This window comes from Camelus bactrianus, chromosome 11 (assembly GCF_048773025.1).
Source record: "Camelus bactrianus isolate YW-2024 breed Bactrian camel chromosome 11, ASM4877302v1, whole genome shotgun sequence".
Lineage (NCBI taxonomy): Eukaryota > Metazoa > Chordata > Mammalia > Artiodactyla > Camelidae > Camelus > Camelus bactrianus.
Genome location: NC_133549.1, coordinates 71,159,020 through 71,186,807, shown reverse-complemented (window position 1 = coordinate 71,186,807; position 27,788 = coordinate 71,159,020). Strand labels below are relative to the sequence as shown.

Here is a 27,788-nt window from a genome sequence, read left to right as displayed (position 1 = left end):
TGGTGTTCATTCTCACATACAGGCACTGACAAACAAAAGCCCATAGTTTTTCCCAGTTTCTTCCAAACTGTGTAGAAGAGGAAAACAACTTTCATGAGAACTAAAAAACCACTGGGGATTGCTTTTAATAGCTAAATGGGTAAAATGTAAACATAAGAGAAACCATCACAGATAACACTTAGCTTGCAGTAATGATGCCAGTTACAAACCACAGTTCAGAATTTTTAGCTGTAAATTAAACCAGTGTTAAGTGTTGACAGGACTAAGGATTTTAAAATATACATCAAATAAGTGATGTCCAAATTTCTCCCAATCTTCCCCAAGGTGTGTGACCAAGTTAGGATTGGGGTTACAGTAGTCTGAAATGAAATGTGTTATCCAAGGCAACTGCGGACATCAAAGGATTAAGGCAAGTAAAGGTCTGGATAGAAGTGTCAAGACTTAAGGTAGAAGAGTCAGGCCAGGAAGAATGTCTGGAAAATTAGTAAAACTAAACTAGAATTAATGGTCAAAATTAGAAGTGGCACTAAGTCAGACATACAGCAAGGAATATAGAGTCAGAGACACAAGAACAGATAAAACACATGGGAAGCAAGAAGGGAAAGGAGAATTTCTGAGTGATTACATAGAAAACATGCTGGTCTAGCTTATAAGCATCTACTTAAGCACAGGGCATGAGACATAGAAAGTGTGTTTGTTGGCTTTGATGCTCTAAGGATAAAACAGAATAGGTTAATATAGTGCTGTGCAGAGCCAAACTGGAGCCTGGGCAAAAGGAAACATTTTTATTGAACATGTGATGTCTTGTTCATCATGAAATGTTTTATACTAATTTTTTTTTAAAGATATTGCATTAAAGTATTATTTATTTTGATTACTGAGAGTTTTGGTGCCCACTTACATTTGTACCCAAGGTGAGTGCCTGGCTTGCCTCACCCTAGTTTATTCAGCTTTGGTGAATAAACAGAAACTAGAAGAAATGTTAAATTCATTCCTTCTAATTATGGTGACTACATAAAGTAAGTGCAAAGCCATAAATGACTATTACCAAGGGAAGATATGACACATGAAAAATACCACCCATGAAGTCTACCCAACACTAAAGCAGTATACAAATGAGTGTATGAAACTCAGCTATAAAATGGTGACAGACTTCAGCATCCCCATTCTAGGAATGATGTAAACATCATTCTTCGGTCTGTTTCAAAGAAGTCAACTTGAGAGACTATGCCTTGACTCCAAGATTGAAATTGATCACCTAAAACATTTTCCAAATTTCCTTTTTGAAAATGCCTTCAGAGTTTTCAGTTTATCATGTAATTATTTACACCCCAGTAACACTTCATTTTGCAAAGCACTTTCATATACAGCATATCTCACAAAATCACTAAATTCCAAGTTTGGAGAGACATGGGTGATCCCCTCTATCTCCGATGGTGTTGGCTTCAGCTGCCTTTGGACAGTTTCTACTTCCTCCTTTACCTGGCACAGGAAGTGAAGATCAGCCAGAGGAGCAAAGGGGGAACAGAGCAGAAAGAGAACCTGGGCCTTTTGGTTCTGGGGCAGCACTCACAACCATCTGCTAAGATGGAGTTTTCCCAGACTTTAAACACAACAAATGATTGCCTGACCTAAAGCGGAAATCAGGATGTGAGATTTCTAGGCAATTAGTTCTTTCAAGACATTATGCCACGTGTTCATACAAAGTCTTCAAAAATTTTACATTATACAAAGTATTTTTCACTTGAAGGTAACCTGGATTTATTTATAGTGTGCTTTAAAAAAATTTTTATCCCAGAGAATGAAGTGAGTCATAGAATTATGGAATGCTGTTTTTCTTTTTGTTCTCACTTAGCCTCATCTTATGAATGGTTTGTAAAAGTTCTAAAATTTGTTCTAAAAGAGTTTCAAAACAGTTTTAAGCAATATCTCCATCATCAGAAAAACGTGAATTTTACAAAGTAAGAGAATGCCTTTCACAAAACATTGCAGCAGCGAAGAGCATGGACTCTGGACCCAGAAAACCAGAGTTAACTAACATCCTGGAATCTGCAACTACTACCTGTACGTGACCCAGTCCACAGTATTGAGCCTTTCAGGGCCTTACTTTCCTTATTATTAAAATGGGGATAAGAGCACTGACCTGATGGGGTTGTTATGTAATTAAATTAATTAATACATGTAAAAAGTCTTTATGTCATTTGTGTAAGTGATAATGACCATTACTTAACCAGAGTCATAAATGCTGTACCCTATTCCTGACAGGAAAAATATCTCATTATTTTACAGTCACCTATCCAAACTTTTGAGGAAGTTTTGAGGCTACATTAAAAAGTTAAAATAAGTTAGTTCCATTCATGTTGGATAAAATATTAATTTAATAATATCTGAGAAGCATTAGTTTTATAAAAATTACTACCCTGCCTTTCAATTTCTCTTTTAATCTTGCTTTGTATATATTTTGTTACTGTAATGGTATATAAGAAAAGAGAAAAACTTCCACTTCTGCACATACAGTCTCTGATCCAGGACACACACGTGTGTCCACAACTAAATCCGCACAGCCTGCTGGCTGCATGGGGTATGACTCGAGAGGGCCCTACACATCTGATGTGCATCTCAAGTCCACCCAAGTTCCAGCTGCTGCAAACGTCTTGTCATTCTGTTTCCTGACATTCACTTTCCTTTCCTGCTTCGTTGGTTAACCCATCTCCATTGCCGATGTTTCATGCCTCCACCTTGTACATTGTTCTGAGACGGAATAAAGTAGTTTGCTTGATCTAGGTTAAAGACAAGGAGTGGAAAATGTTCAGGGGAAAATCCCTTTGATGAGACTCATCCTGTTTAATATGCAATAATATGTCTGTAAACACAGCCTGATGGGCCTCTGTAAACTGCAACCATTCTTTCATTCATTCATAAAATAATTTTATTGAGTGCCTGTACATGCAAGGCACCCTTTAGCCTCAGACCAAAACAAGTCCTTCCCTTCGTTTGGACAAAAAAATACGCCCCCAGTAAATGTATGTCAAGTGGTGCCAAGCACAGCAGAGGAGAACAAAGCAAGGTAAGTGGAGTGTGATGGGGGCCAGGGTGCTACTTCAGATAGAGTGGTCCCAGAGGCCTCTCTGATGAGGTGGCACTTGAGCAAAGATTTGAATGGCAAGTACAAAGCCTACTACTGCCCAGTGTGGCTGCAACAGAGAGAGGGGAGAGCGGTGGGAAATGACATTCGCAGTTATTTTTGCCTCGCTGTCACGGCTATGGGGACACTGATTTCTCTAGAGCAGATCATATAAGGCCCATGTAAGGTCTTGTAAAAACTCTGGCTTTTACTCCAAGTGGGATATGAAATCAGTGGTGGGAAGTAGGCAGGGAAGCCAAAGGACGTGATTTAGTGTATTTTTTAAAGAATTGCACTGGCCTCCCTGCCAAGAATAGGCTGTAGGAAGGCAAGAGTAGAATCAGGAGACTGGTAAGGACATAGCAAGGATGAATGATTCAGGTAAGAAATGATGGCAGCTGGGATCAAGATGTTAACTGTAGACACAGTTGGATTATGGTTACTTTTGGAATTAACTTCTCACTATCATCTCTGGGCCTTAATTCATGTAGCTCTTTGGTGCAATCTCTTAATTTTGTGCCTATCACATACAGTGATTATTTCAGCATATAGTGATTATTTGTGTGTGTATCAATCTCCTCCAGATAGAAGTTGTCCAAGAGTAAGGCATCCTCTGCTTACTCTTGAATTTCTAATTTCTCACATACTGAAGGGGTCCAGAAATTATTTGTGGAGTGAGCGCATCCCAAAGTGCATTATTACAAACATAGACTAGCATGGTTTTTAAAGACAGTTTCAAAACCTGAGAGGACAACCTGAACCATGGAATTATTTAGAAAGTATTTCTTGAGAAATCAGTGACCCAGTAAGGGTGGGAAAAAAAGAGAAGCACATGCAAATGTTAGTTTTTTAATTAATTAGAGCCACTTTGCACTTACAAGTGTCCTCCATATATGTTTTATCTAGTTTCTTGACTACTACATTTTAATAAAATGGCTATTGCACTTGATTAAATATTTATATCATAAAATAATTCTAGGAAAAACAAGGTATACGTTTATAACATGCATATGTTTTAATCATATATGCATATGCATATATGTCCATGAATAAAACAGAGCCAAGAAGCCTGTAATAAAATTGCCCAATAAAGTGGCCCACGGACTGAACTGCCAAAAGAGGGTTGCAACATCCATCTTAATATAAGTCAATATCCTTTATCAATATTATATATGCAAATATTCAGAAGTGTAAACCTATAAGCCTGGCTAATAAATTGGAGTTGAGATTTTATTTTTTTCAGTTAACTGTAATTTGCTAGGCAGTACTTAAATCTAATTTGCGCAGATATCTACACTGACTTTTCTTGTGATAGTAACCTCTATCATCATATTCTTAGATCTTCAAGGAATATATGGGAATATTAAGTCCAAACCTTTTACACTGTAATGTGATCCTTTGAAAGTGGATCATTCTCAGTGGGTATACAAAGTAAAGTTTTAAAAGACGAGGAGAGAAAAGTATTCCATTTTGAAGCATGCCCCTACATTGATTATGTTTGAGACAGTCATGAGTATGTTTGAGACAACATAGAGACAATCAGTGTGGCTACAGAATGTGGATTACATGCTATAGCTCTGCAGATAAAGGAGTCATTTTTTGATAGACTGCCTTTATATGCAAACAGGGAAGTATGGATCTTGGCAAGGAATGTACATATATAGGGAAATACAGATAGTCTATGAATGCAACTTGGTTTTATTTATTAACTTTCTGAAATAACTCATGTACCTATTTTCCCTTAGGTATCAAAAATATTATCTAATCAAAACAAAATTGCTCTGTTATACTCTGAACCATAATCTTGTTATGTTCAAATTAGGTTTCAAAGGTCTAGAAGAGGGGAAAAGCAAAAACATCATAACACTATTTTTCCAGAGCCTAGGCAAGTCATGAAAACTAGGTCATTAATTCATGTGAAAGACAGGCACAAAGTATATATTAATTAGGTATGAAACAGGTACATTTTTCTGTGTAACACGGTAAAAGGAGTAAAAGCTGACTTATTCCAGAGTTCACAAAAAAGTTGGAAAATTATTTACAACATCTGTCATAGGAGTTCTCTACTCAGATCCTACAATCACACACACCCCCACACACCCACAGTCACACACACATTTCAGGCTATTTAGAAGGACTTGGTGATTCTTTCTGATAAATCAAGTCATCAGTTAAAATATCTTAGAAGATTTTTTATCTGTCACTGTTACTGCTTTAAGTTTTAATAAGCCCAGAAAAACTTTTCTAACAAAATAATAGACTGAAAAACTTTAAATAATATGGTAGAAGTTAGAGTACATTTTTTCATGGAAGATTCAGTTAAATAGTAATAACATTAAAAATCAAAGCAATAAAGAGAAATAAAAGGAATCTAGATTGGAAAGGAAGAAGTAAAACTGTCACTGTTTGAAGATGACATGATACTACAGATAAAAAAAATTCTAAACACATCACCACCAGAAAACTACTAGCACTCATCAATGAATTTGGTAATGCTGCAGGATACAAAATTAATACATAGAAATCTGTTGCATTTCTACACACTACCAATGAAATATCAGAAAGAAAAATTAAGGAAACAATCCCATTTACAATCACATCTAAAGAATAAATACCTAGGAATAAACCTATCTAAGGAGGTTAAAGATCTGTCTATGGAAAACTATAAGACATTAATGAAAGAAATTGAAGATGACACAAACAGATGGAAAGATATGATGTGTTCATGGACTGGAAGCATGAATATTGTTAAGGTGACCATATTGCTCAAGGCATTCTACAGAATTAATGCAATCACTATCAAAACAGCAAGAGGATTTTTAATAAAACTAGAACAAATAATTTTAAGATTTGTATTACAACACAAAGGACCCCAAATAGCCAAAACAATCTTGAGAAAGAACAGAGATGGGGGAATCATGCTCTCTGACGTCAGGCTGTACTACAAAGCCACAGTAATCAAAACATTGTGGTACCAGCACAAAAACAGACACATAGATCAATGGAACAGAATAGAGAGCCCAGAAATAAACCCACACACCGACAGTCAATTAATCTATGACAAAGGGGGCAAGAACATACAATGGAGAAAAGACAGTCTCTTCAATAAATAATGCTGAGAACACTGAACAGCTGTATGTAAAAAAAAAAAGAAACAAAGTAGAACATTCTTTAATACCATGTACAAAAATAAATTAAAAATCGATTAAAGACCTGAATGTAAGACCAGCTACTTTAAAACTCCTAGAGGAAAACTTAGGCAGAACACCAACCTAAATCGCAGTAGTATTTTTTTAGATATGTCGCCTGAAGTAAAGGAAATAAAAGCAAAAATAAACAAATGGGACCCAACAAAACTTAAAAGCTTCTGCACAGCAAAGTATTGACAAAAGGACAACCTACATAATGGGAGAAAATATTTGCAAATATGACCAACAAGGGATTAATACCCAACATGTATAAATAGCTCATACAACTGAATATCAAAAAAACCTAACAACCTGATTAAAAAAATGGGCAAAAGAACTGAACATTTTTCCAAATGTAATTTCTTTATAGTACCACTGAATTATGATTTTTTAAATGATTATTTAACAAACATAACCTGTGTAAACAGATAATACATATTAACTCTTACCTATTTCAAGACGCCATAATTCCACTGAGAGGTACCTCTGTCCCTCTCATTACAAATAGTCAAATTGAAAAGTTACTAAAGGAGATTATCTAAAGGAGATGATCCCCAGTGAATTTCAAATTCATCCCAGTTTCTAAGATTGAAGGAGTTATTCCAATATGGAGAAGAAAAAGTTGATTTAACATAATTGATTGACAAAATATAAACATTCATTATTTCCAGAAAATTCTACCCATTAATTCAGGTGACCTAGTTGCACTGAGGTGTTATCTACTCCTCCTACAGTTATTATTCTACCACCTACTCCCAGACACAGTAATCCTACTGTCAGCATCTTCAGCCCCACTAGGGAGTTTACCTGAGGATGCTGGTTTTTGTGGACTATCAGGCACAAACAGTAGTCACCTTCATCCACAAGTGGCCATCACACATATGATCACTTATTCCCACAGTGCTTTGTCATCCACCTTTGCCTCACTGTTTCACTGTTTGAGGCAATCTTGTAAACCAGCACTGAATGGTGCCACCACTACTCTCAAGAAGAAAATACCACTCAACACACTACAGTGCTAAACATCAGCAAATCTTCTAATTGGCATAAACAGTCTTTTGTCACTATTCTCTCAGCTCCTTACACCCCGGTCCACTAAAAATCCACACTTAATTCTGCTCCAAGCTCTGCTTTGTGCTCTCCTTTGGCATAATTCGATTTATTACCACTGACATCATCCTGACTTTAGCAACTCGCCCCTAGGCACATTCCATACTTAGAAGTTCCTCTTCTTTCTTAGGAACTCTCTTGTCCTAAATTGCCCCAATCCACATCACTTGAGAAAAATTAGCATATGCTAATATTTAAATCCCTTCAGTGTTTGCTGCTGCACTAGAGGTAACCTACAGTCCTCCACCAAAGGCTGGTGATCTGTATGTCACGCAAACAAGTAGCCAATATGCTCTGTGACCCTCTGGTCTCGCTTCCCTTTCCAGTTCTTGGTCACAATAATTTTTATCATGGTATTTAGAGAAGTTAGAGAGATCAGAATCAAGTAATGCTCACAGCCTTTTTGGGTGAAAGCTTCTTCTTGGAAAGAGAATGGAGAAAAGCAGATGGTGAATGTCACACTTCTGTGCTGTCCATTGGCCGCGCTGTATGGACAACATGGAAGGGTCCCAGCGGGCCCCACGTCATCCACCCGAGGCGTCAGGCAGTGACACAGATCTGACTTACAATGCTCTTGTGAGGAGTAACCACTGAACACTGTTACTGTTTTGATGAAAAGAGCCCTGAGGATTGTTTTTGATCTGCATATTAACAAAGATGAGAAAGAAAGCCAGGTTATTTCTTAGAAGCAGACAGAAAGACATTTTCCCTTGAAAACATGCAAGATACATCTCTGCTGGAAAACATACAGAGACAAAACAAAATGGAAAAAACAAACAAAAAATCCTTTCATCCAGAATGTGTGGCTTGCTTTCTTTTATTCCTCAGTATACGTGAATATGTGAAAATGCACAACACTCAAGATGTGCAGCCTGATCGAGTGATAATCTCTTATAATGTTCCTCTATTTAAAGCAACAAACAGATGGAGGGTTTATGAGCAAGGCTGGTAAAAGTAAAAGCAAGTGATTGTAATAGTTGTACTTTTAATAGGATTCCCCACAACCTAAAACATTACTCCCCCAGGAACAAACTGTTCTATAAAATAACGTTACTTAGGAAAGAGACAGTCCACCTTGACTTTGCTGAGGCAACAGAGGACTCCAGGACAGCCTCGACCCTAGGGGGTTCTGAAGTCAGATGGGTGTCCTGGGAGAGAGGACACAGGGAGGTTTGGCACCATGATCCCCAAAGAGAAAGCTCAGTGGAACAGGATAAAAAGCAGAAAAGACCAAGGGGTGGAAGAGGGTATGAAATATGTCTCAGCTTGGATTGAATTTATTATCTTCTAATTCTCTTCTCTGACAAACAAGGTTTGGGAAATTCCTACGGATTTAAGATAAGCATGCAACAACGCTTCCCCCTCTGCCAATTTAGACCAGAGTCTAACTTGAGCACAGCAAATCTTGCTTAGCAAACAGTGGAACTGTCCACAACCCAACACTAATTCATTATCATTATCCCTCTTTAAGAGAAACAAAACTCAAGCTAATTCTGTCATTAAGATGAATAGACTGTAGTGATAGCCTTTACGTAAATTATAATTAAAGCTAATCTCAATTAAAGTTATTACACCATTTTGGAAGACAATAAACAACCCAAAGAGAGGGAAACAATGTGGTCAATAACTCACTCCAAAAATATTTTTTGCTTCCAAAGCTCACATGGAAGGAGACATTCTTGTGTGTGATACAAATGGATCTGACATTAAGAAAAGTAAACAAGTAAGAAAAATAAAGATGGAAAAATTCTGTGGTCAGTTCACAAGTGCTTTTTTATTGTTTGAGGCAGGGTTAAAGCCTTTTATAAAGACAAGGATATATGTGCCGCTAGATTGGATGTGACATTGGACTAGTCTCGCTGCCCTTGCTCAGAACTCTGGCTGCCCGTAATGTGCCATGGACAGAACATGTGCTGCTGCCTCCAAACAAAGAACCAGGGTGGGACTGAATACAGCTAACTCAGAGCACTCCTCCAGTGCTGTTCTGTAGAGCAAATAGAGAAAAGGTACTCAGCTCTAGTTATTAATGGATTTAAGAGATAAAGCCAAACATTCAATATCCTCTAATTATGAATGGTCTTAAGGATTTTAGTCTAAATTTGTCTCAATAGCTGATAACCAGAGGTTGCATAATCTACGGGAGGGACTCCTGCCAGCCCCAGCACAAGTCATTCAAGGACTGTGCTGATTCAACAGGCCAGAGGCCGTGGAAATGGACTAGAAATGAGAAGGCAGGTTCTTCTTGGGTGTCTTGGGTTCTGAGTCCTTGAAGACTTTTAACACAGCAGCTTCCTAGTCCTTTGATATCTATACCTGGGAAGAATTCTCTTTCAGGTTTTTCTGTCCTCAAACTAACCTAATACTGGGACACTCAGGACAATGAACACCTGGTCTAAACAGAAGCAAAAAGAAATGCTACTGTGTCAAGGGCAACAAGCCTTTCAAGCATCTTCTAAGAGTGATTCTACTGGTGCACAGTATTCTCGGTGGAATTTTAGCCTCACAACCAGTATGACCATGCTTTTTTCCCCCTTGTAACATTAGGGCTGGAAGATAGCCAAAGGTGCATAGAGAACACCTAACAAACTATGGATTTCACAACTGAGAGGTCCTGGGAAGTACACCCAATTCAAAGGGCTTGTGCCTTTTCCTAAAAACTGTTTGTTTCCTTTTAGGGTGTTTTCTACAGTCTCCCCTTTCCTTCTTAACTTCCTGACCTATCACTCTATCTTTTATCACCTCCCTACCTTTGAATAGCACCCAAAGGAGCAAGCTAGCTCCACACACAAATATGGCCATAGACACAGCTGGGAGGGTGTGTGGTTAAAAATAAATAAATAAGAGTCGCTGGTACAACCAGAACCTGGTGTTGGGAAAGATGCCTGACACTGCCTAGTATTTAGGGTAGGAAGTGCATTTAGAAATGAACAAAATATAATAAAGTTCGTGCTTTTGTAGTCAGGGATTTAGGGAAAGCACTTTACTCCAAGACTGGAGTATGGCCATGAATGTATGACCTGGCTAAGAACTGACCTCTTCTGTTCTCCGAAAAACTGCAAACTGACATGCATTGCCTGTGATAAAGATGCTAAAGGGTGGTGGGGGTGGGGTGGGGGGCGCTATGCAGAATACAAGAGATTTAAGATGTAAGAGAAATAAGGGAGAAGAGCCTTCCTCTAAACTGGGACTGTTTCACTGAAAACAAACCCAGAGCACAATGGCATCAATAGGCAAGCTAAAGACACGGTCTCTCACTGCAGCCACTGAGCATGCTCGGGGAGGCCCCAGGTGTGACCTTTCTCCCCTGTGAGCAGCAGAGGGACCAGGCAATCTATCATGGTGTTCATCCTGTCAGCCCTGGTGCTTCGCCACCGCTGTCTATCACCCTGGTGGATGAGACCTGCTTAAGGGCAATCACGTCAATCTCTATGCGACCACTCAGTCTAAGGCAGAAGGATGATCTTGACAGGCCTGGCAAAGTCAGCAGAAGGTACCAAAAGCTGAAGCCATACATAGCCTTCCCACAGAGAGGCCATGTGGGCCATTGTTGTTTTGTTTCGCTCTATCTTTATTTCTGCTTTCCCTTTTCCCTTTTCCTTTCATGTCAGTGGCTAAGGCATAGAGAACTTGCCTTCAGAGCTGGTCATCTCGGATAAACCTGTTGCCCTCCGAGTTTTTCCCGTAGTAAACATAGCGACACTTTCCCAGGACACCTGCAAATAAAAGGAAACACATCATTACAGCTGGCGCAATTAGTGTGGCAAGAAAGTACAAGTGCTGCAAAGCAGAAGTGCAATACCCTCACAGACCTGACGGGTGGTGGCACGTGCACAAAGCCCGAGAAGGGAAGGGCTCTACTTTCTTGTCCTCAGAGTTGACATTCAAGTAAAATGTCACCAGAGCACAGGCTCCTAGGAATAACAATTTTTCCGCATGATTTCTCTCTTACATTTTAGACAATGTTTAGCCAATTACTAGTTTGGTCAATTCTTGAAAAAAAAAAAAAAGCACAACATTTCCCTCTCTCCAAGTTCTCTTAGTAGAGTTTCTAAAAATGGGAAATTAAGAGTTTAAAGATGGGCCCAGCCCAAACAAAGGATATAAAACAATCGTCTCAGAATGCGACTATGTTTAAATCCTTTATCACAAAGCAGTTTTGTTCACTTCCAGAGAGAACCTTCCAAATCCCAGGAAGCATCAAGTCCATAATGATTACGGAAGAGTGGTGGTGTTGACAAAAACCACACAGAAAGTAACAGGAGCCTCTGACATTAAATGGCTTCTTCCTACAGGGGTCCTGAGTTATATTCCCAGGACTGCATTTCATTTTCATCTTCAGTTTTATTTTAAATAATTTTGTGGCTCCATATACAGCCTTCCTGACATTCAAGGAGATCGTAGGAGAACTTAACTATAAACAATGCCCACAGATTAAGGTCAAACCTTTTAATCAACTCAGTAAGTAATACAAAAATCCATAAGAAATCACCTGCTATAGCTATTCTGACAGCTCTGTAGGGTTATTAAGGAAAATCAGTTTTTCCAAGAAAATATTTGTAACAACAATTTGCTTTTTGCCACCTTGGGTTTTTTTTTTTCCTTCTAATTGTAGAAAAACTGACTTAAAACTCAGCTTCACAGAGCTGTCTTATTGCTAACAGTCCTTGAGTCTCTGAAGTGTGCACAACCAGAAAAAAAAAAAAAGAAGTGTCCATAAACATAAATTCACCAGCTACAAATCTGTCTGTAAAAATAGCTACCTATATGCATGATTTTTCCCCCATTACTTTGAGAGTGCGAAACCAACAGTTACCATCTATTGTTCATTTCGGATAAATTAGCACTTGAAATTATACAGGTCCTTCACATCAGAAGTCCTACATGGTAAACATTTTGGTGATGGTACAGATGTTTCTCTGTTACAGAACTTTAGATCTCATCCTTCAACAAGGATTAAAAGTGACTCTTAGAAACATCTAAACAAAAGGCAGATGCTCCATGGTTTGGACGGTTTGCGACAAAGCTGGGAATGGCCGGGGTCACAGAATCCCTGCAAGTCGATTAATTGGGAAAGAATGACATCATTCCATGGCCCCCAGACAGGCCTTGGGCTCGCTCTCATCACCTCCACTTCCTGCCACGTCCCCCTGAGCAAATTCACTGGGGACCACTCTTCCCCTTTGGCCATGCTTTCTCCTTGGCCCCCAGTCCCCCAAGTTCTGCTGTTCAGTATTGGTCTGGTGCCTGGAAACATTGTGCTTGGATGAAACCTCCCTAGACCCTTCTCAGGGCCTAAATTACTCTTTTGGCTATTGGCACTGAGCCGCTGCCTTTATGTTGCTGAATTACGTAGCACCTGAAGTGGTGCTAATATCGTCACCAGTGGGAGGACAAGTCTGTGGGCCTGGGTGCTGGGGCTGCATTCCAGGAACAGCATCCCCTACAGGCTTGGGTGGGAGTGTCTCCGAAGTTTCTGAAAATCCTTAAACGTAACTGATTCCAACAAACTCTCAAGAATCTGCAAGGATGAGGCCGAGGGATGTTAATTTCTTTCTACAGCACCAGGACAGCATGAATTTTTATAAAAAGGAATGGATAGGACTGTCAGATATTATAAAGAACTTAGTCTTTCTCTTGAGTAAAAGAATGAAAGCACACACTCAACAAAACCCCTCCAGCGGGCGCATTCTCTCCGGGAAACTCTCCAGCTCATTTGGGATTGAATTTCTTTTCTCTGTGCTCTCTTCGTGGTAAACCTCAACTGCAGAGGGACCTTGCCGAGACACAACCTGGACAGCAGGGCTCTCCTAGAAGCAGACTGGATACTTCTAAACATGAGCTGGAAGGTGGAGGGAAGTGAAGAGATCTGAGCCACATTCCCCAGCCCTTCTTTCTGGTCGGCATTGGTAAAAGTCCTTTTTAAAGCCTGCCCTGTTCCTTTGGGCCTGGAAGTAAGAATGTTTATAGACACCCCGGTGAGAGAAGGCTGTGTGATGAATGCAGGAGACTGTGGCGAAGTGTCAGAGCTTGGAAAATGAGGCAAGGACACGAGGTATTAATATTGTCAATGATCTCTTGACGGGAACACAGATACCGCACTCACCTTCAGATTTAAATAGACATCAAGTGCACTAATGACAAGAGGGCCGACTTCAAACACAGGGGCTGTGTGGTGGGGAGCAGAGCTCGTCTCTGTGCTGGCAATAACCTGATCTGAAAAGACACTGTCAGGGCTCCAGACAGGCCCAGGATTGTGTGCGGTGACAGAAAACAGAGATGCTGACAGAGATACCAGAGCTATATTATGCCAAGGAGAGTCGAACACTGTCTGCGGCTCTAACGCAAGCTGACATCACTCCCTATCACTTGGGGTCTTCTTCGCCGGCTCCTGCAGAACCTTTCTCCCCAGACATCATTACACAAACTCGCTGCTATTGCAAAGTTCCTGGCAGCCCTGTGCTGTCAGAGAGTGGGGGTCGCGGGGGCTAAGGAAACCCTCAGTCAATCTAAACTGGGAATTTGCAGGAGGAGACCCACATTCCCCTCCCCGCCCGGATATCTGGGCTTCTTGAGGTGATCAGATCGCTGGCCTGTGAGGAGCTGTCACCTTGAATAAAATCCGGAAAGGGGAAGGCTCTCTGTCTGCGGGCTCCTCAAAGGAAGGCACGGCATAGGGACAGCCTGGCAGCCGAAGATGAAAAAAGCCGGCTGCTGGTGCTCCCCTGGAGAGAAAGGTGGGTTGGCTAGCGACAGTTAAAATGGGCTGAAATTTGTTAACTCAGACTGCCTACAATTGCTTAAATGAAGCAAGCAGTTGCCTCTGTGGAGATGCCTACCTGAGCTCACAGCCGGGAAGTGATTACCCTCCAAATGGGGCTTTTGTGCTTAATAAATAAATTAACATGGACAAGGAAGAAAAAAAGAAAAAAGCCTAGTCCATGTGCAGCCCTCAGACTTTACCATGAAGGTTATGGGTAAAATAATAGGATCTGCTCTAAATGGAGTGAGGTGGTGGCTGTGTGCTTCTCCCTCTCTCCTGCTCTCCCTGTGGCCTTTCTTCTGCCATCGTGGGCTCTGCCATCCACTGTGCAAATTACAGACGGAACTGTTTGCTTGCATAGAACGTTTTGATGGGGAGGCGCTTCGAGGCCAGAATTCAGGGACTGGCTGGGTGCGACTCAGAAGGGGGTGGTTTCCCTTTACATCTGCAGTGCAGAGTCTCTTTGTCTCCCCTGGAACTCTCAATGTCTTGGGACCGACCGGAGAGGGAACAAAACATTGAATGGTCTATGTAGTGTTTTCACTTAAAATATCTAGCTGTGGCCGAAATAAGTGAAGCAGGCTTGTCGTGCATCAGGCTGGCATGGAGCTGTCTGGGCAAGGGTTTCTCTTGGGAGGGCCTGGAAAAATGAGAGTGCCCTGTCCCCTGGGAAACAGTCTCCTGACAAATGAGACTCCTAATTTTTCTTAACTAGCCAGCTCTGCCATCACCTTAAACTCTTAAAACTAGAATTATGAAAAAAAAAGGTATTGGGGAGAATCTGTCTTAAAGAGATCCTTTATCTTTGAAATGCTTCCCCCAGTGGAATGGGTGCTCTAATTATGCATGTTAAGTTAGGACCTTCGGGCTTCTGAGGGGGTGGGAATCAATGTCTTTTCTTGGACGCACTACTATGCCAACGGCACAGTGGATACTAGACTGCTGAGGAAAACCCTGGGTGTCCTGGAGAGGAAGTCTATGCATACTTATGCAGAGTACAGCAAAGACCTCAGGACTCCCTGATCTCCTGGATGGCCTCGCCCTACCATCTATTTAGAAGGGGAGCTGGGGAAAGATGTGTATTTAAACCCAGCTCTGCCCCTAACAGTTATGTGACCATGTACACACACCTTTCCCTCACTGGGCTGGTTTCCCCACTTGTAAAATCAGGTTAAGGGGCCAGATATCTTGGAGGCCCACCTTAATTCTGAAATAAATACCGAGCATGTCTGAGTGTTTCTCTTACAAAGATAAGGATGCCAGGGACCCTACTGCCTGTTGTAGGAGGCAGATCCAATCATTTAATCAAAATCTGATTTGGACTAAGTCAGCTCTTGAAACCCATCCAGCCCATGTTCTCATAATATACAGAAGGGAAGCTCTGCTGGACCTCAACATCCCTAAGGAGTGAGTTTCTACTCACTTTCCTGCAACCTGTATTTCATACTCAAAGAGGGGAAGTGCTTACCACTAATTAGCCTGCATCCCCCTAGCTTTGACGTAAGCTCCGGTCTCTTCACCCCATGTTCAGTAGAACTAATGACTCAACATCAGAGGAAGTGGTCTACCATTCGTATTTTAGTTGCGAAAGAGTAATACACTTTTCTCATGCAAGTACAGAAACACATTAAATGATGGAGTACAGGTTGGGCCAAAAAATTCATATTTGTGAAGTAAAGGAAGTATCAATTTTATTATCACTATTAATGTTAGTTTTGGTCATCACTGTTTTAAAAGCTAATATCACCAGGGTTTATAAGAGTAACTGTGTAATGAGAAACAGATTGTAATCTGTTTGTGAAGACCAGAACCTTTCAATTAGCATTACAAAAGAGGAGAGGGACAGAGGGCACCTTATGAAACTCTGGTTCTCCTGTCTGTATGAGGAAGGCAAGGAACTGGACTCCTCATGGCCTCTGAAGAAAGTGATGACAGTGTTGTGAAGAGGTGGGTGGGCCCAGTGACAGGGAAGAGTATTTAGAGTCTTTCTAGTCCATTACGGAAGGTTCCATGTGACACTACACATATCCATTAACATGTCACCTCTGCAATACACCCTCTCACCCAATTTCTAATACCTAGTGCTTGAAACAGTACTTAGTACAAAGGAGGTGTTGAAGAAATATTTGGTGACTACATAAATTAATTAATACCATTAAAATTATCTGTACACAATTTAAACAAAATCCACAAAGTTAGGAATTTCGACTGTTCAACACTCATACTTTAACCTCTCTTGAGATGACAGGCATTTGAAATGTTTTAAAACTATAAACAGATTAAATATTCAAGGGCAAAGTAAGAGAAGGCAACAGCCTCAGTTCCTCAACACTGATATGGTTTCTGCACTGAACACTTCTCTCCCACAGAAACAAAGCGAGCACAACGTCTGGTTGGAAAGAGGGGTGGACTGAACGCTATCATCCAGCCTTAAGAGCTGTAAACATCATCCCAGGGAAAGGATGTTCCCCAGAAAGCACGTTCCTTGGTCTTTGTTATGTGCGGGTCCTGAGCAAACTGGGCACTGGGAAGGAATAAACACCCATGTTTTATGATCTTGAGAAGTGGCTGGAGCAATACCCTGAGGTCAGCCTGTGTGATGTACTATCAGCTCTGCTGTGGATAACACAGAGGATTTAGCAGGGCCTGCGGAATTACAGGCTCCGGCACAACATCCTCCTTCAGCGTAAGCTACTTAAATACTAAAGCAAAATGAAAAGGAGAGATTTTAAAATGGTCTTAAGGGAAGGCTTTGCTTGGGAGCAGTTTTTGTGGAAGGATGACAAAGTCCCTGTTCCACGGTGGGGGGTGGGGGTATTTTTTCTTCATTTGCAGACCCATCTGAGAAGCCTTAGGTTAGAAGTGAAATAGGGAGAGGCTCTCCACCTGACCCACAGAAAGGTAGAAAGGACAAAGAAAAGGAGGCTCCCCTCCCAAACTGGCTGAGTGTGACTTCCGGCAAGTGCCTCAGTTTATAAATCTGTGTCTTGGGCTGGAATGGGATGCTGTGGTCCTGCAACGCCTGCTAAACCCCAAAACACCCATCAGAGCTCCTTCCATCTTCTCTGCAGTGGTGGGCACGCTGCCCACCCTCAGTACTACAGTGACCACCTCTTTAACAACGCTGCTCCAGGGAGGTGCCCTCGTTTCTCAAACCAGCACACTCTTTTGAACTCTTCTCCCTCATTATACAAAACAACCCCGTAAGGCATATTCTCACCCTGCTCCATGGACCCTGATGTTCTGCAATGGTAAACACTGGAATTCTGCCATGTTGATCCCCAGGACGCTTTGGCTTCAGGCTTATGAATGCAACCATGAACCAGACTGGTACTTTTTCTTTCAGAGCAAACAACATTTAGCCAACTTAATTCCTTAACTTTCAAATTCAAAGTTTAGCCATATTTGATGCTTAATATTTTCACTTTGGTTTTATTGAATTTATTTTCAATGGGATCGATTCTTTTCCATGTAGTTTCTTACATTAAGGTTAAATTCCTCAATCAGCTTTCGGCAAATATCAAATTTTACCGGTTACATCTTCTAACTCTCTCTAAGACATTTATTTTCACAAGGTTACATTTCCTTGAGTAAAATCTTGCAGATCTAAATTGTGACAGGAAGACTTCACTCCTCTGGTGAAGTTTAGATGACACATTTTATTGTCTGTAATTTTTAGATCACTTCAGTTTTATTTTGTTTTCATTATTGCTGCAAAGGCTAATTCCTTCCCGAGAAATTGTGCATTTTTCAATATACCAACAAGATATAAATCTTCGGTCACTTATTCATCATGATAAATTGCATTATGTGCAGCTTTAGTTGCTGTCAACAATGTTTATTCTAGATTAAAGTAAATGGTAGTTTTTATTTATTTTTAGCACGAAGAGGACGTAGGACAAATGTAAATACTTTGGCTGCATGACAGAATCTAAACTGTGGGGTTGTGATATGCTGCTTTCTACCAAGTACCATTCAAAAACACACAGTACAGGCCACCTAACCAAGGCTTAGGATGCATCCAGATCCTGAAGGAAGCTGGCACAAGTGCCAGGCACCATGTCCCTCTGAGAAAAGGACATGTGGCCCCAATGTGCAGCTCCCTCCAGTGAAGCCTGATGGAAGGTTACACTTGCCACTGAGAGATAAACAGATTATACAGCCTCCTTAGACAAACGCTGGGCCCTGTCAGGTCTCACCTGCAGGTCTGTAAGGAAGGAAAAAGCAAGGGAAGGAAACCAGTCAGCGGGGAAAGTATCTTGGCAAAATCTGTACTGAAGGTGAGAGGAATTCAAGGCTGAGAAGCCAGCTTCCCAACCCGGGGAGGTTGCACAAACGGTTGCGTGAGCAGGCAGACAAGTTGACAGGTGACAAGCCAGAGCCTATGGAAAAGGCACTCCGGGCTCCCAGGGCAGCAGAAATGAGGCTTGTCATTTTAGAAGAGGAGAATGGGGTAGGAGAGGGAAGAGAGGAGAATGAGGAAGTGCAGGGCCAGCTTTTCCCTTGCATAATCTGTCAGTGGGAAATGTGGAAGGCGGGTGCATGTGCAAGAGGTAACTGCACTTTTGAGTGGATCCCTAGTAACCAGCTCCACTGTCGCACCTTGAGCCCCTGGGCCCTGAGCTCCACCTGCAGTTGCTGTGGCCCTACCCGACCTGACTGAGCCATTCAACATCCTCTCTACATTGAGGAAGTATTAGGCTGACAGATTTCAACATTATCTGCTAGTGGATGTTTCCATGATGTGAATCCTGGAAACAGTCAGCATGCTTTTCCTCAGATGTCAATGCTTTTTCAATTATATTGTACTGGGGGTGACTTGGGTAGGCAGAGATGGACAGGAAAGAATTTCAGGTCTCAGAGTGGGCTGCCTTGCAACCTTTTTTGAACATTGGTAATATGATTGACCCTTAACCATGACACACGCTATATTTCAACCAAATAGGTACATGTCAATATCAGAGATTGAACACCACACTAAACATTTCCATGCACCAACAATATCCCTGCTCCGGAAAAACCAAAAGGGGAAAAAAAAAAACAACCCACCACTGCTAAAGTTTCTTAGCAGCTCGAATTTTGGGTTTTCTTCTCAGGTTACTTTCGTTTTTTGGTGCCAGCTAAGAATGAAGCCAGAAATAGTTTTCACTCTGACTTCCTAAACAATGATTTACTTATACAGTCCTATGATAATTTATTATTTTGCTGGACTTCCTAGTACACTTGAACACAGAATAGGAAATTTTTTTCTAAAAGTATTTCTTGAAATGTATTGAAGAATTCTTGCTGGGACAGAATTTAAGTATCTTCATTTTCAGGAAAGGAGAAAAAGGAGGTTCTAAGTGGCTTCCCAAAGGTTACAGTATCAGACCGGATGCCTACGTAACTACAACTCTGTCTTTCTATTCCAGATACCTCTGAACTACAGAGCACTGCCTTTGGGACGGGAGAACATCAGAGATCAACAACTTGACTTAGGCTGACTCCTACCTACTGTTCCACTGAGGGAAACTTGAATCTTCAAAGCCCCCCTCTCCTCCACCTCCGTATTCTACATGATGTTTAATGGATTGGAGATGGGCTGGGTTCCAAAGTGCATGCCAAGATGGGATGCAAATGAGTTCAGATTCATCAAGTTCCCTCAGTGCCGCTCACCGATGGATATCACATCAACCAAGCTGTCAGTCAAAATGGACAGTAGTCAAATGGTACAGCTTCATTTTTCTTTCTCAGTTTTTGACCGAAGAACTCAGAAATCTTTCAGCCGGGAAAGAGAAAGAAAGAAAAAGTTCAGCACTTCATCATCTCCACCACTCCCCCCCATTCCCCCCACATTCATCTTTTCCACCGTTCATGTGAGGTTGGGAGCATGGCCACTAGAGGGCAGCATGAATTTAGGAAAAACAGCTGCTTCCTTTTTAAAAAAATAAATAAATGAGGGCACCGATTCAGGGAGGGCCATTAAAGCCACATTGTGCTTTTGGTCACCAATTATAGGCTCTGTAATGATCAATATGTCATGTTTGCTTGATCTATGCTGAAGGTTTTCTAGGAATGGGGCTACCAGACACCTCTCCCCCGTCTTTTTAGATGCCTCTGGTCTTGATTCCAGGGACTAATTTTCTTTACCATCAATTGCTCTAATTAATCTTCCAGGATGAAGGGTCGGGAATGTTTGCATATCACCCGCATAAATGTAAAGGAGCTTGCAAAGATAAACAAAGACAGATTCCTGCACTGCTTAGAAAAACATCATTTTTATCATGGAAGTACAAAAGGAAATATGCCACTCAATGGCATGGAGTTACTAATCATCATTTGATAGGGAAAAAAGTAAAAAACATAAAGTAAAAACCGAGTCAATAAAATCCACAGAAAGTGTGTATACTCCATCCATGCAAATTATGGCTGCCTCCTTCTAAGACACCTCCCTGCCCAAAACCCAACCAGCCACTGTCTTCCCTCTTAGAGTATCCGCCAAGGTTAATCTGAAAAGAGAGGCAGAAGCTACTAGAATAAAAATAAAATAATAATTCCATCTTTTGTTTTATCATAATTTGGTCCCCCCATCATTGGTCTCTGGCACATGGACCAGTGATTACTTTCATGCCTGGAACAATAAATGAACACCTCCCTTTAGGAGAAAAAAGTACTCGTGAGTTTCCAGGGATTTCAAATACAGCATTATTTTTGAAACAGCAATAAAGGTATGACAGTCTAGGGAATGGCATTTTAAGTGTGAATTTCCTAGAATTAAAATAAATGAGTGGATTCAGAGAAGGGAGTAAATAAAAACGACCTATTAGACTTGAGGAAAGTGGAATCCAGGTGTGGCTCTCTGTTTCAGGGGAGACCCCACTCAAGTGGTCAGCAAAGCAAATGTAACATGGCTCTCATGTTTTCTTCCTTTAGACTTCCCTAATATAACAGTCACGGGATAGACTAGCCACTAGGGAAACATCGGGTTCCAGTTAATTCATTAAATTATCTCATTAACTCGTGGTTAAATAGAAACCTTTTTGAGTTCTCTCTCACATATGAAACACTAGGAAAAACAGAGTTCAATTTCATTGTCTTACTAGGTACACGATGGTGACCACACGGGAGTATTTCTTTGACTATTTACAGTGAGGATGATACAGCTCAGAGGTTTCACTAGGGTGGGAAGATGGCTCACTGAATATTTCTCAAGGTCTTAAGAACTTTTTTTTTTTTAATACAAGCTCTAAAAGGGCAGAGCTGATGGCTCTTCATGCATGTTCCATGAGTCCTGGGGTATGGAGATACTCAAAAGACGGCTTTTTTAATGTAGAACAGATGAAATGGTCTCAGGAGACTTCTGAATCTCAACATTTGCTACACATTCCTGGACACTGGCAGGTGAAGGAACTCTGGGGGCTGCCCCCAGGACAGAGATTCTCCACCTTGCCCATGTACCCGATCACTTGGAAGGCGTGTTAAAACACAGAATGCTGAGCCCATCTGCAGAATTCCTGGTTAAAAGAGTCTGAGTTGGGGCCAAGAATTTGCATTTTTGCTGGTTCCCAAGTGACAGGGATGCTGCAGATTAGGGGACCACACTTTAAGAAACACTGTTCTAGGACAACCTAAAAGGGCCCTCTTTTCCCTTTTAAAAGAATAAAATCCTGACGTTAGTTTTTCTTCTTACAGAATCAAGATCATTCAAATTCAGAGATTAAAAATCTGGTTGACTAAGCTTCCTAGTACACTGAGTTTTAGGAAACGGAGGTTTTCCTGTCTCCCTACCAGCAATCTGAAAACAAACTGTACCTAAAATAAATAACAATAATAAAAAATTATAAAAATTTACTCCAGCTCTTTAATATAAAACAAAAAACATGAAAGTTTAAATTCAAGTGATGTACAGATTATATTAACAGAAGAAAAGAGTTTTTTGGATAAGGAGATTGAAATTGAACCCGCAAACCATAATTCATGAAGTATAAGAAAAGAAAAAAAAACTCACAGAAAAAAATTCCCAGCAAGTCTTTAGTCTCCCTTCTAAAATGACAGAATCTTATATGAACAAATCTGAGCAGCGGGGGTCCTCCTGCAGAGTTTGAATGGGAATTTTGGCTTTGCTCTCAAGCAGAAATTTGCTTTTGGGTTTCAGGTCTGTTCCTATTAGAAAGCTCACATCAAAAGGGGGGAAAACATCCACAGTTCTGTCTGGTTCTTCAGGCTAAAATTTCTCAAGAGAGTCATTGAAAATAAAGACAAGTTGCTTTCTTTCTTTTTCTTTCTTTTTTTTTTTTTTTCATTTTCAAGCTGCAAAAAAGAAACTCAAATAAAATTAAGCAGACCCAGTAACAACGGGGTTGGTCATAATACAGACTCTGCAAGGACTGAGGAAAAGACCTTCCTTCTCGGGCCCGTCAGTCCAGTCTCCATCTGCTGTTCATTGGAATCCAAACTTTTTCTATACTGATATTACTATACTTTTTCTTAATTCCAGAACACTCTAAATTACTCTCTCCAAAAGGAAAACAAAAGAAATCTGCTGATATATGATCTAACAGAACAAAGTTTGCATTACAAAAAAATAACCAAAAGTATGTCGCTGCAGAGAGCACAGCATATAATTCCTGGGCTCTAGCAAATTTCACTGCAAAATGCCAAAATATTTTCATTACTTCCTGATCTTCAACTCCTCATTCTCTAACCTGCTTTGGAAAAAAAAAAGTATATGTATATATAATTTATATTCTAATGCCAATGAAAAACTACAGGTTAAATAAGAACAGCAGAAAGCAGTTTATGAGAGCAGTATGAACCTCTTGCACATATTTTTTGCCCCAAATAAAGACAAACTAAACAAGAGAAGCCGTATTATAAGGGCCTTGATTAGGGTCTCATTAAAACTTAATAAAGGCACTGGAGTCTCTCTAGAAATATGAAGAAGGGTATACTTCTTGCCTATTGATGGAATGGCCTGGGTCAGAGAGACACTGCTGATAGTGGGTGGTACCAGGTGTTATCTGTCTCTGGAACATACTACTTTGATGGCTTGGAATATTACCCCTTTTATCTGACTGGCTTGAGTTTGTCAGGATTCACCCTATGGTGAGTTAACATGCCTCCATATTGGAAAAAAAAAAAACTGCCCACGGGCCGCCATGAATCTTCCACCTAATAGAACACATCTGGCTCTGACAGTCTGATGCCCAGCTCTGAGCCACATTCGGCAACACAAATTAACAGCGTAGACATTGCCCACGCTGAGCAGGAAGTAATAACCTGTTACCTGCTACTTGGCCAAAATCTCATTATAAGCCATTACGGTAATTGAGGGGCAAGACTCTGTGGATATTAGACTCCCCAAGTGCCAGTTGTTAGTTCTGCAGAAGAAAGACTCTGAATGGAGGGGGAGGTGTGGCTGACTGAGGAGAAACTGTGCTTTGGACCATGGTGTGAATTCTAGCTACAGGGGACACTGTGGCTCTGGGAGATTCCCAAGCTGTTTCTCTTCTGCCCTGAAGCCCATGTGACCTCTCCTGAGGGTGCTCAGGACTCCAAGAAGATGATGTAATTCTTGGTACGCTTCCAACAAGGTTATACAATTAAAATTTGGTTTAAATGAATATGGGGGATGGAAAGAAGAGGACAAAAGAAGTCAAAAGTCTCCATGAGTAATAAGTATAGAAATGGGGGTGGGGAGACGGGGAGAGGAAGCCATCATTCTAGAAGATGGGGGCTCTCTACAAGTACTGCACATTTAAGAGCGTCCATCTTTCTGCAGCTGGCCAAGCCAACTGCTTCCCCCATAAGGCCCGCCCTCTCAATCTCTGTCTGGGATTGGGCAGCTATGGATGAAGTGGTGTGGATTTGGGAGAGGGAAACAGGGCAGGAGTCCAATGGATCAATCAGTCATGCAACTGATCAATCAACCTGATTTTCGGTACCATGAGGATGGCTTTGGACGGCAGTAACCATGACAGCTTTCAATAAATGTTTCTTACCAAGAAATCCCTTATCTCTCTGCCTGCAAATCTCCCCTACACACACACATACACACGCACCAATAAAAACCAAATCCTCCAATCATGAGAGCAAGTTTATACAAGGTTTTGCCTCATGTAGCCTCATGTACAACATCAATTCTGAGTGCCATGTCTTCACTACAAACCCCTGGAAGCTGGTTAATAAACCTCCCTGAGCATCCAAAGTTTCCATTTCAACCTACTCCAGGTTTCAACAAAAGGCTGCCTGGCCTTGGGCTTTTGAAAGACTTGGTATTTGGGAGAAAATAAGCACTACGGTGGAGGAAAGAGCGTGTTGCTGAGGGTGAGGATGTCCCTGAGAGTCAAGTCCACTTTCTAACACCCTAAGACGCTCTTCCCGTCTCAGGCACGCCAGCCTCACTGTTCCTGTTCACCTAGAGGGTTAAGTATAGGCTGGAGCCTGGAAAATGGTTTCTGTTGGTACAAGTGAGGCCTTCCCTATAACTAGATCCTTCAGGAAAAAACAAATTAATCAACAGTGAGCTGAAGTGGGTTTAATGATTGCATTCTGCATACAATCAGCTTTTCCCTTTTCAAGGGCCATCAATATGTCAAGGGAAGACATATCTGAAGGATATAGCTCTTAACATCAAGGTTATCTATTCTCCGCAAGGCTCCCACTCCTTGCCGGGCTGATACTCCACGCTGCCTGTGTCTAACATTTTCATCAACTCTGCAATCAATCAAGGTAATAATGTTGTGCAAAAAATCAATTAACAACGCAATTAAACTTTCCTTATTATCTCAAAGGGCTGAAATAATACCTAAAGGGAAGATAGACTCACTGAACGCAGACATCCATAATCCAATGTGAAAGTGAATTATGAGGTTGGACAGATGCAGGCATGTGCTGGTGCTGTTATTTTCCAGGGGTTATATCTCATCCTGGCAGTGTATCAGTCAGCCCCAATCCCAGACCCTAAAATTCCAAATTACTTTTAAGAAATATATGATGTGCAATATCCATTTCATATCCTCTTTTAAAGATAGCCCCCCTCCCCTCCAAAAAATTGAACGGCCATATTATTCAAAGACAAAATGATCTTTCAACAAGAACATAAAATATAAAAGCTATAATAACATTTACATCTGTATAGCACACATCTCTGTAAATGCAGGTCATCTATTATACATAATCTGCAGTGCCTAAGAGGCCCAGGATGTGGCACAACATTTAAAACCCAAATGCTTAAATGGGCAAAGTCCTAGGGGATGGCTGCGGCTTCCCCCAAGTGGAGGTCTCCCCCAAGCCTGCCTATCCACACACACGCATGTCCACGCACGTGCGCAGAAACATCGGGAACAACGGAAGTATTACTCATTTAAGATGAGAATGACTTTATTATTTAGCAATTACACGGAGCTTGCCCTGAAGCACTGGCCTTAGGAAGTGAGCATTTAGAGTACATAAAAGAGAGAGGACTATTAACCTTTTGCTGCAGGGAGGACCATGAGGTGCCTGAAATTTCATACGGAAGTGAGATACAAAGTAGAACAGGAAGGGGGTCCCTGACGTTGACAGAGCTCATTTTAAACTGTTCGGGGCCCCTACGCGATGGGCTGCAGCAACAGAAGAGGGGGGCAGAAGGGGAAATGATAGCAGGAAGAGGAAAGGTTAATTAAACACGCAGACGTCAAAGCAAAAGCCAGCAAAACAAAAGTTTCTATTGAATATGTTATTTGAATGTCCTCTTGACTCCTGGAAGTACAAAGGCGACAACACTTACAGAAGAAACATGAACAAACGTCAAGTGTGAACTCCCACACAAAAACCACGTCCCTTCACTAGTCCTTCTCTACCGTGGCGGCCCCCAGGGAGCTTACAGAGAGCCTAGGAGATTCCTGGAAATTCACAGGAACCAGGTGAACTGATCCAGAAAGGTACAATTCCAAACGCGGGCGTCAGAGCGTGACTCGAATCACAGTCAGAGAGGATTTCCCTGTGTTTCAAACATGTTGCTACACGAACTGTAGGTTTTGGTAACAGCTATTCTCCCAGCAGTGTGGATTTCCACATACACCACCTGGAGCTGGGCAGGTATTGCTGTTGTCAGATACCACTGCTCAACAATGAATTCCTTTTCTGCAAGTTACTCACTTGTAATAAGGAGCCATCTTCTTAAGCCAACTTTCCTCTATTTCCAGCACAGCGAGGAGGTGCAGATTTAAAGTGAACAGTAAAACCAGACAAATAAACACAAACGCTCATTCCACAATTTCTTAAGCAAAATAAGGAAACAACTCATGATGTACTTTCTGGTACAGAATTTCAACAGAGAAGTTGAACAGGTTAGTGAATCCTGCCGTTTCTCTCCTGACCTTAAGGAACATAATTAATATGTTTTCATTTTCAATGACTGTATTGTGTATGTATCAACTGGAACTGCTCCTGCTGTGTATTTGATTCCACTGACGATGGGGTGGGTTGGATTTTAAATGATGTGTGAGCACTTCTGTTCCTTCCGTGCTCTGGTTTATGTGTTATTCATGACTTGCATTACAGACACGGCTGATACACAGATGTAAATGTTATTAAATCTTTTGTATTTTAGAGGCTTTGTGAAAGGCTTCTTTGTTTTCAAATAATTCTCTTAACCACCAAAAATAACCAGGAATACATGACAATGCTTTGGGAGTTTTTTTCCCACTGAATTTTCTGATGAAGAGATTTTCTCCCCTCTCTGCTGCTATTTTTTTCCATCAAAATAAAAATGTGTGGCTAAGTTGGCAGATGGAAGGGTTACATCTTTCGAGTAACAGTCAAGAACAAATTCATGTGTGTACACACCAGCATGTTTTGTGTGCATGTGTGTTACATATGGGCATGTGGTACGTGTATATGCACTATTGTAGGTGTGCTGTGTGTCTTGCTGTGAATTGTGTTATACATGTTGTGTGGGTCCCTTCTGTGTATGTGTGTGTATCTTGTGCATGAGTTATGTTATGTGTGCACATGGTATGTGTGTTGGTGTGATTGTGTTGACATCCTTATGCCAGATCGGAACTCAAAGTCACTCAAATCTCAATTACCTGCCAAAGGTGCAGCTGCCTTACTACACTTTGGTATCTGACATATTTTTTAATCTGTTTTCATTTTGCTCCAGCCTCTTCACGTTTCTTGGGATTTCAACAGAAATGTGGCCGAGGATAAACCTCCTCATATAGACAGCACTTAATCAGTCAGTGCCTCTTACTGGCTCACTTTTCTTTATTGATTTTAAATTTAAACAATGCTCTGAGGCTGAACAATGCGCCTCCACAAATACAGCTGACTTGACTGAAGGAGGCCAGGAAAGACAGAGATGTAGAAGACTTCAGTTCTGAGATTAGCAGCCCAACTTGCAAGGGCTCTAAGAGGAGAGATGGCTCAGGTCCTCCTATCCTCAGGGAAATGGGAGTACCTGCTTGGTTTCCCAAGTACACTTTTGGAAGGACAGAGAGGGGCATTATCAACTCTGGGAAGTATGGTGGAGTCCAAAGATCAGGGTCTGGCTCCTGGGTGGTAGTAACTGTCCCATGCAACGTGTCAGTCTCTCTGGGCTTCAGTTTCTTAGCATCTGGAGAAACTGCTCTCTGCAGGCTAT

At 41.2% G+C, this 27,788-nt stretch overlaps 1 protein-coding gene across 1 annotated transcript in view; it reads right to left on the bottom strand.

Annotated features, from left to right (window-relative positions):
* LRMDA (leucine rich melanocyte differentiation associated) overlaps positions 1–27,788 on the bottom strand; it is a 1,104,131-nt gene that overhangs the window by 128,882 nt on the left and 947,461 nt on the right. Inside the window, exon 7 of the mRNA XM_074374287.1 lies at positions 11,054–11,135. Within this exon, the coding sequence (XP_074230388.1) occupies positions 11,056–11,135 (80 nt within the window). The 3' untranslated portion in view covers positions 11,054–11,055. The remainder of the gene's footprint in view (positions 1–11,053; positions 11,136–27,788) is intronic.